The 10,107-nt window shown below is 44.9% G+C and overlaps 1 protein-coding gene across 5 annotated transcripts in view; it reads left to right on the top strand.

Moving 5' to 3' along the window:
• The first annotated feature begins 854 nt into the window (after positions 1 to 854).
• The window catches only part of ESRP2 (epithelial splicing regulatory protein 2), a 48,903-nt gene continuing 39,650 nt past the window's right edge, over positions 855 to 10,107 (top strand). For 2 of the 5 annotated variants that reach the window (XM_028739572.2, XM_077931739.1), the window contains exons 1-3: positions 856 to 1,025; positions 1,295 to 1,455; positions 2,446 to 2,574. In XM_028739572.2, coding sequence (XP_028595405.2) covers positions 1,315 to 1,455; positions 2,446 to 2,574 — 270 coding nt within the window. In that variant the 5' untranslated portion in view covers positions 856 to 1,025; positions 1,295 to 1,314. Of the gene's footprint in view, positions 1,026 to 1,294; positions 1,456 to 2,445; positions 2,575 to 10,107 lie in introns of all 5 variants that reach the window. The other 3 variants (XM_077931738.1, XM_028739573.2, XM_028739574.2) reach the window with 3 other exon arrangements.

The following is a 10,107-nucleotide window of genomic DNA, read 5'->3' as shown; positions in this document are numbered from 1 at the left end:
ATTAGCCAGGCTGTCTGGGGCTATTCTGGAGGGCAAAATCTGGAGCTACCCCACCCCTGCTATAAACTATGCAAAGGCTGTCCATTTGTGAAATGCCATCCTAAGCATGTTTACTCTGAAGTAAGGCTCATAGTTCTGCCTTGCAGGATCTGTCTCCAAGCAGGTATAAGATCCCAGCCTTATAGCTTCATTTGGGGGCTGTTTCGCTCACAGCAGCAGTGAGGTTTTTACTTCTGCATAGAACTGGGTAGTGGTAGCCTAACCCACCTCACAGGGTTGTTGTGAGGGTGAAATGAGGAGAGGGAGAACGAACCACTTGCACCACCTTGAGTACCTTGGTGCAAAAGGCAGGATATAAATGTAACAAAACTTTTTTAAAAAAACAAAAAACGGTTGCAGCTTTAAACAAGTAAAGATTTCAAAATAATGGGATCTGTGCCCAGGTGACAAAAACCGGCAGGTAACTGGCGAGAGAGGGAAGGGCTGAACACAAGATACTGAGGACGGAAGTCTTGCGAGCGAATATATCCTGGGGGCGTCCACTGTGCCTTTAGAAACGAATTGTAGCAGGAGTGTTGCATTCCACTTGCTGATAAAAGACTCCTTAAAAAAAAACCCTCAGAAAGCAGGTTAAGGCACTTCCTGGAGTCAGAATTAAAACTGAGGGAGGAGGAGAAAAGGGAGTTTCCCTTCTGATCTCTCTTTCTCTCCCAGTCAGGAGCAAACACCAACCCACACCAATCAGGTAAGCTCAGCCAGGCGTTGATTTCTCCCTAGGTCCCTCCCCTATACCTTTTCCAAAGGCCCAATGGCCTTGCCCCTTTGGGAGATTGACTAGGGTCACATGGTCTCACTCATGGGCAGGTAACTTAGGAAGAAGAGGAGAAGAAAAAGATTTTTTCCCCCTCCTTGATTAACCAAAGCTGGGTTTCCTGCCATGATGTCAGAAGGAGAGAAGCCTACCGCTTGTTAATTTCATCCCCCAGTCTGACCTAGGAAGTAAGAGAAGCACCTCATCAAGGCAGGTACAACTGCAAAACAGAATCTCTCCTTAAATAATTTATTTTGGTCTTAGCTACCTCTCCCTGCCCCCCTTCCCCATAGTTCTGGCTCTTCTAATATTGTCCTTTTTAATCTCCACTTTGATCACTTGGAGGAAAGGGGCAACCCTTTATTTGTGGGGGTTTGTGTTGGGTTTGTTTTATACTCGATCTCTCTCTCTCTCTTTCTCTCCCTTATTTTTTCCCCTTTGTTTTGTTGTTCTTTTGTTTTTTACCTCTGCTTTTGATTGTAGCTGTTTCCCCCCCTGTGGTCATGACGGCTGCTTCTCCGCACAGTGACTCTCTGGTGGTCTTGTTTGGGGCAACAGCTGGTGCATATGGGGCTAAGCTGGGTTCCGATGAAAGGGAACTAATTCTCTTGGTGTGGCAAGTTGTGGATCTACACAGCAAGAAGGTATGGCTTCCCAAACTCTTGGTACAAAGTTGGGTGACGTGCAAAAAGGAAATGAGAAAACAGCAAATGCAGACCTACCCAAACTTGCCTGAGAGTAACATTCCCTCTCCCCCCCCCCACTCCAAAGCTGAGAAGGGCTAAGTATCCCTCTTCTCCAAAAATCTCCGTAGGTGTGGGGAGCAACTTAAATAGTTTGACCACCTACATACATACACATATGCACTCTTACGGAGTGGGGAACTCACTTGCTTCAAAATTGTCCTTAAAATTGATTGATGGAGGGGAAAATCTAGACTACAAAAGTGTTATCTCCCCCACTCCAGCTAATTTTTATCTGTTAGGCTTTAAATGCCAAAAGCTTTTGCTTCTTCTAGAAGTTGAGCCTTTTCCTCATTTGGGGTATTTGGTGTGTGTTGTGTATTTTATTTTATTTTAAATCAGGCCTGCATGTTGCTTCTGGGACCTATCGCTTTATATGGGAATCGAACCCAGGGAGGGGGACTTTCTGTGTGCATTAAGAGCAACTTGGTCAAATCTCATTCCCTCCCCGCCTTCATTCTTACACCCTATGTCAAATATTAATAGCTATTTAAAAAGCAAAAAAGCTGTCTAGTTGTCAATATGGCTGAGCCCCTTAATGAGAGTGTTGCAGGGTGACCTGATTGCCCATGAAAACCAGCCAGTTCTGATGGGATAAACATAACTCCTCATATCAGGATTATATAAGAATTGCAGCCAAGTCCCTTTTTCAGGGGAAGGGAGCAAGTCTCCCGAGGAAGAGAGCAACCAAGGAGTGAACAGAATCTTGGATTTTGTGAAATTGGCAAAATCTAACCTTTTTAAAGAAATTATAAGGCAGATTCCCTTAAACCATTGTGCTTTTCTTTTAACACACATGCATGTGTGCACACCACCCCGTTCCATTTTCTTACTTTTTCTTCTCCCTCCAACCTCCCCCCCCCCCATTCCCACTTTGTTAAATATTTTCAGGTAGGGACCCTGCACAAATGCTTGGTGAAGGCCGACAATTTGGAGCTGAGCGATGAATGTGGAGAGGTGACGGGCTTAACCCCTGAAGGCCTGAGCAAAGCTGAGCCACTGGATCGAGTTCTCCAGCAGGTGAGGGAAGCTGAGGGTTAATGTTAATGCAGAGAGCAGGATTCTGACTGATGCAACAAGGCAAATAGACTAGCTTTTGACTTTCGCTTTGAAATCCGCTCCGCAGACCAGTTATTCACAGCAGCAATATTGCAAGCATGGTTTGTCCCCCAGTAAGGCCTGCTCTGTTTATTCACCACATGCTTGCACATTTCTGATTATTGTCTCCAGTGACTTCTAGCTGAACGATGACACGTATTGAATCTGGTGCTGTTATAATAACCAGAGTGTTCGCCATGAGAGCCAGGAAGTCCCAGGTTGTAATTTCACCTTTGCCTTGAACTCCCTAAATGGCCTTAGACTATCTGTACCCCCACCCCAAAAATAACTACTACGCTTATGTGTTAACACACTCTGAAATCTCAAATGTGGTGTCTAAATGCAAAGTATAATGTTGACTATAACCTGAAGTTATTTGGTCTGCAGTGGCTCATTCAAACATGCCACTAGGTGCTTGATGTTGCCCTCATCCAGGGACAAATGTGAACTCGCCATGGGAATTTGTGTATGGGTGACATATTCTGGCAGCTTTGGGTTTGAAAGCCTCTTGACAAAAGTCCAGTAGCACACAGGTCTAAAACAATCACAGATTGCTTGTACAGCCAGGTTAGCCCTCTTAATGCAATGTGGTAAGGCAGTGGGATCTGGGCAGTGATGTAGTCTGGACATGACACTTTAAATGCTGATCTACTTGTCCAGTAAAAAAAGAAAAAAGAAAACAATAAATGATGGAGCCTCAAGAGCCTCTTTCCCCCAAATACCAAAGAGAAATTGAATAGAGAAATATTTAAATAGGATCCCTAATGGGGTTCAGGTGAAACAGAGGATGATGGGGGGGGGGGCATTATTCTGAATATGGTAAAAAGACCGAAAGTTGTCACCAAAAGGGCTGTGCCTGTACACAACTTGGACAGCAAGCCGAACTGGTTTGTCTTAATGTAATAAGTTAGGGAAAACAACTGGTAACCCTGAGGGTAGGGGGGGCCGGAATATGTTGTCTTTTAAGCAGTCCCACCATTAGCCCATTTCCATGAAGAAACACTTCACATGAGGGAAAGGAATGGGTGTTTTAAGGGGATAGTTGTCTTTAGAAATACTTGAACGTGCCCTTCACAGCTTCTGCAAAGCCAGTGAGGTGAAGGGGGCCAGAGTATAGCTCTCTGTCTGGGGAGATGACTCCCACCACCACAAAGCTCACTGGGTTTCTCTCAGGCTGACCTGGGAGCTAGTTATTACAGGGCTGATGTGAAGGTAAAAGCTTTGCATGCTACCCTGAACTCCTGGGATGAAACTTTGGATAAAACTGTATTTTGGGGGGGAATACTCTGTCCCTGAGTGCAGAATTGGCTGCCCTCCATATGTTGTCGACTATCAACTCTCACCAGTCTGCTGTGCTGGCTGGGGCTGGTAGGAGTTGGTAGCCCCAAACATGTGTAGGGCACCAGGTTGAGGAAGGCTGATATATAATACTTCTGTATTCTTTTAAGCAGTTCTGTAAAGGAAAGGTAGACTGAAGGGCAGGGAGTTTGCCCACACATTCAGATTTACTCAACGAGTTCTGTGGGATTTGAACACGGATGTAACTATCTAGCTCTGTGTTCTTACATTTTCATCCCGTCTTTCTCTAACCTCAAGGCCTAATGCAGCATACGTGGAGGTCTTGGGTAGTCTCCCATCCATGCCCTGGCCAGATCCAGACCTGCTTAACTTCAGCAAGGTGGTGGCCAAACTCATATATGTTCTCCACGCAGGGACAGTTTTCCATCTAGGGGGAAAGGCTTGGGGCATTAAGACTTTTTTTTCATCCTGAAATTAGTTGTATATGGAGTTCACGAGTGGTACAGTTCTGTGCAGTCTCTCCCCCCACGCTGCCCAGCCCCCAGCCAAACTGCAGCATCACGTACTGTCCTTTCTGTATGTTGCTGTTAATGTGGGGAGAGAGTTTGTTGGTTCACTTTTCAAAACAGGCAAAGGAGTTTTGCCTTTACTTTTTCATATATGTGTATGTGTATGTCTTATGCTTTTGAGCAACCTGGAGTCAAATGGAAAAATACAACGCCATAGCTTTTTTTGGAATGTATGGAACTGGTTCTTCATATCTCCTTAGAATTGCTGGTTGAGTGTGTTTGTGGGGAAAACTTGCTTAGGCTGTGGAACTTGCTTAGTGTGTTGCCGCTTCTGGTGACAGGGATCAGCCCAGTAAGTAATGAGCAATGTATTTCGGTGTTGCTGTGTTTTTTCCCTACATTGAATCATCCTTAGTTTTAATTATGAGTACAGCAGGCTCTGGGTAGGGCAGGGGGAATGAAGTATTTTTGCAAAAGAAATCATTAGGCGTGGTGTATCCTTCCCCCCCCCCCCCTTCTCCTCTCTTCGCTCTCCCCGGGTTGATTTCATGCAAGACCAGTTAAGACTGTAAAGTGACTTTTCAGTAGTTTGGAAATAGCTCTGAGACAAACGTTACGTACTGCAAGTTCAATCTTGTCCTTCGGCTTGCAACCAAAGACATCTGGAACAGCTTAGCTAAGTACACTTCGTTGTTCATCTTTCTTTTAAAACAAGTGACACACTATAATTATGCTCAATACTTCTATGCGATTGTATCCTATCATCACAAATTGCAAGTTAGATGTAGCTACTGCAGCACATGCACAGAGGACATGCTGCTGCCTAGGTGTCTAGGTGTGGTCGATGCTTCTTGGTCAAATGAAGGAGGATGCCCTGGGTGAGGCAGAGAATTTTGAGTTAAAGGATATCCACCTGAAACTCTCACTGGTTCTTAGAAATCTCGGCTCTATATCTTGTCCTGTTTTAAGACACAGCAATTTGAACATTTATTTGAACTAAGGAATCTTCTAGTCCTCAAGACCCGAAAGCATGGTTTCAGTGTTCCATCAATGCTGCAATTCACAGGTGTGGTGCATTTCAGCCCACACTAGTTCCGGCTGGCCCATGCAGTTGATGGAACCAGGACTGCCCGTTTGGTTCCCCATAGTGACTTATCCTCCGATTATTTATAGAAGAAAACTTGTAATATTCCAATCCTCACTGTCCCACCACTACCAACCATCTCTCTTGCTGTCACACCTTGCTGAAAGTTCTGCTCCTCCTCCTTAAAGCCTTTTGTTTACTCTGTGGTCACTGGTCTTCCACCAACTTTAAAAGCCAGAAGGGTGTGTTCTTGTTAAGAGAAATGCTAGAAAAGGCATCTTGTAGGACAACTTGCCTTATCAATTACGAAATGTACCTTGGCAGCTGTGGTGTGTGAAATTTGCAGCATGCACATACATTTGCAAGTGTATTACAGATAAGTTGCGCCCACACCCCACTCTTAGGTTTAACTTATAAAGGCTCTGAAGAGGAAGTTGAATCCTGAAAAACAGCAAATCAAGGAAAATTAAATTGGTGCCATTTCCTAAATACACACACACACTGGAAGCCAAAAACGGGCAGAGTGATTTACACCCCCAAAAAAATAAGGATTATGCCTGCTAAAGTGGGGCAGTTGGGCTGTTTGTGTGCTTGGGAGAAAGTGGGAGCTACAGTACAGTGATACCTTGGGTTAAGTACTTAATTCGTTCCGGAGGTCCGTACTTAACTAGAAACTGTTCTTAACCTGAAGCACCACTTTAGCTAATGGGGCCTCCTGCTGTTGCCGTGCCGCCGGAGCACGATTTCTGTTCTCATCCTGAAGCAAAGTTCTTAACCTGAAGCACTATTTCTGGGTTAGCGGAGTCTGTAACCTGAAGTGTATGTAACCTGAAGTGTATGTAACCCGAGGTACCACTGTATTGAACTTGGGGAGTTGCCACTGAGCCCACACCCTTTAAAATTGCAGAAATAAGCTTGAATGGCAACGAGATTGTTACTTTTGAGCTAACTGTATATAAATATATTCACTCCCGGTGATTTAAAACATTCTGTTAAGTATCCTGTGCAATTGAGGTTCAGAAGTTCTGTCTTGCTTATCAGAACTTACAAAGCTGCCTTATCAGAACACAGATCCATCTGGTAGTGGCAGCAGTATTCTGGGGTTTCGGACAGGGATCTTCCCCAGATCTCCCTGGAGTTGCTAGGGATTGAACCTGGGACCGTGTCCGTGCATAGCAGAAGCTCTGCCACTGTGCTGTGGCTCTTCCCAGATTTGGACAGGGAAGCAAGAAAGATTTCAATAGATGGGGGTGAGAATCCCCGCAAGTCTTGAAAGTCTTGTCCTTCAAACTCTAGCCAAGATTAAATTGCAAAAAGCAGCACAGTTCCGGAGCATATGTTGTGGCCGCTTTTCATAGGCAGAGCTGTTGGCTCACACCAAAGACTCATCTAGTCTAGCACCCTCCTTCCCACACTGCAGTGGCCAATCTCATGCCTCTGGGATACCCACATCAAGAAGGCAAGAGCCCTTTCTTCTTGTTGCTTTCCAGCAACTAGTATTTGGAAGCACACTGCTCTTGAACTTGGAGGTTTTATTTGGCTATCATGACTAACAGCCACTGGTAAGCACATTCCTGGAGGATAAAGAGAACGCCCTTTTAAATACATCTAAGCTACCAGCCGTCACCAATAAAGTGCAACAGGTAATTCCTGCCCTGTAATTCAGCCTCCCTCAACCTGGTGCTCTCTAGATGTTTTGGATTATGACTCCCATCAGGGGCAGTCAGAACATCTGGGAGGGGCACTAGGTTGAGAAAAGCTGTCATAATTACATGAAAGTCATCTGCTCAGGAAAATCACCCTCTGCTTCTTTTGAAAATGCAAAGGGATGCTTGTGTCACATTGCAACCCACGGTTCAGTGTGACATGCACAGTCATAAAGGTCTCCACAGCCATCATTTGAACTTGAGCCATCAGACAATGCTAAAACAATGCTGATAGTAGAGATGGAGCTAGTTGCAACTGGCAGGTTGCTGGTGTTTGCTGCAGGAATCTTTACCCAATATCCAGGAAGGCCAAAATGAGGAGTTGACACATGCCTGGAAAATATGCAAAGATAGAGCAACAGTTGACTAACCTGAACCCAGATGTTGATGACCTACATTGCCCATGAATTCAGACCATTGAGCATGCTGTCTGAGGTTGATGGGAGTTTGACCAATGACATCTAGACAGCATTGTTTCCTTCCTCTTTGCCTTGACCTTCTTATAGAAAATAGCACTGTTTCAGAGTCAGAAGATCAGCAACCTGTTTGAAGCATGGGAAGCTGCCTTGATCCTGAGTTGGTCCATTAGTCTATCTTTCTTAGGTCAATTCCAGACAACATGCTTATTGAGCAGTAATCAAACTCCCATCAACCCCAGCCAGCATGGCCAATGAGCAAGTTGTCCAGCAACAGTTTCGGTGTGCTTGAGTCCACTCTTTCCCCATGCACATTAAGTTGTATCCAATTACATTCTACTCAAAGTTTACCCATTGAAATTCATTGACCTTAGTCCTGCCCATCAATTCCAACAGGTCTACTCTGAGTAAAACATAGTTGGAGACAGCCTATTGATGGTACACAAATATAACATGTTCACAATATGATTGATTGTGAGCTTTAGAAGTCTTTATTCTAGCTCAAACTTTTATTGATAGTTCTCTTTGCTTAGTCCTGATTTAAACTCTCGAGTTGCAGGGCTAGCTTTGCATTATCTTATTTTGTTAAAAAAAAAATCTGAGTCCTTGAAGATCAAAGGGAACCTTCACATAGCTGAAAAGCCATGTGCATAGCTTGTTCAGTATGGATCTAAGTATTTGGTTAAGTCCACAGGGACAATTGCTTATAGCTGCTGCAGCAAACACAAGGTAAGGTCTTTGACATGTGTAGACACTGATAGCTCTGTCTGCAAGCCCTCTGGCAGGGATATTTGCTTCTTTTTGTCTGACTTGGAAGCAACCTGGATGAATAGGCTGATCTCCTGGGGGGCATATTTTACACCTCTCTTATCTCCTCTCTTTCACTCATTCTATCCATAGATTGCAAGAAGTGTGTGAAACACGAATGGCATCATTAGTTTTTCTTTTAGCCTTTGTCCCTCATTTGTTGTAGGGGATCCAGGTCCGAATTTACTTAATAGTGTACACCATGCATGTGTATGGCATTTCCACAGTTTCATTAGCAAATGTATATAGGTCATGCCTACAAGGAACTAAAATGTTTTCCTTCCATCTGTTATGAGGTTGGATGCATTGGCATTTGTTATCTGTTGTAATATGGTTTTCCATGCTTTGTGTCCTGAGCTACTTCTATCCTTGAGTATGTGAAAGATGACTCTTGGCTCAAGAGAGTGCAGGAAAAAGTGTGCAACATTTTGTGATATTTGTTGGGTCAATATTTCCCTGCTTCACAGCCAGAGGTGTGTCATAATCAATGTCTAAGTGCCAATCAAAGGCCGTTCAGACATCTTTGTATTGTGTGTTTGTGATGTTTTGTGCTAATTATGGTATTGGGGCCATTACATGTGATCTCACTTTCAATACTATATGTTTGAGATGGTTTTCAATCAATCCATACCTTGAAAATTCCTGCTGAAATCCTGTATATATTTTTTCTTGAATGTGCTGTGCTGGTGGGTGTTCTTCTCACGTTTATTGTGCTATAATGCCTCTCTGGACAGCAGTAATGCAGTAGTATTCAAGAAGCATGATGTGCAGACAGTCCAGAATAAATCCCTCACTAATGTATTCTTATTGCATCAATGACATGTTGCAGAATATACCTGCAAACAAATTGGAGGAGCGCTAAGTCTTGTCTCTTCATTGCTGTATTTGATAATACATTCTGCACGCATCCCCTGCATGATAGCCTTGAATTGATGTCTTATTTCCCCTGACAACTACACTTCTTTGAGCTTGGAATTTTAATGGAGATTCTAATGCACTCTGACCCCAGGGCACCTCCACACAACAGTTATGGACTCAGTACTGCTCATTCATATAAGGCAGAGGTTTTTGAGTCCATGGCTCCCTTGACCAACTACATTCTTTCTGCAGCACCCCTGTGGGGCTCAAGAGCCTAGTTATGTCACCCCTTGCCTGCAGAGCTGGCAGCCTCTTGTCCTTTTTCAGACACCCTCCCTGCTGCTGCCCCTAGTCTCTGAGCTGCCCCCGCCCCGCCCCGCCCTGCCCCAAAGAGAGGTGCCTCCTCATACTGCCACACAGGAGCCTTAGAAGAGGATGCCCCCAGCCTTAGTGGCTCAATGGAGACTGGCTAAAGGTGAATGTGAGGACAGCACCTTACCTTGAGGGGCAGCAGCGGGTGCTGCAGGGCCAGCATGGTGAAAAGGCTTCCCTTCAGCACCGGGCACTCAGCTCCCAGGCAGGCCTTGCACACAGCAAGCACAAGAAAGGCCAACACAACGCCTGCCTGCCTGCCTGCCCAGTCTGTCCATTTCCAATAGCAAGGGTTGGCAGACTGGCTGGCTGGGCTATCTTGCCTGCTTGCTTGCTTACTCTGAGGCTACCTCAGCTGCTGGCAACCGGCACCCCCTGGCCAGCCATAGAGGCACCATTCACTT

This window comes from Podarcis muralis, chromosome 7 (genome assembly GCF_964188315.1).
Source record: "Podarcis muralis chromosome 7, rPodMur119.hap1.1, whole genome shotgun sequence".
Classification (NCBI taxonomy): Eukaryota; Metazoa; Chordata; class Lepidosauria; order Squamata; family Lacertidae; genus Podarcis; species Podarcis muralis.
Note: the sequence above shows the minus strand (reverse complement) of the source record. Positions and strands in the feature narration are given on the sequence as shown.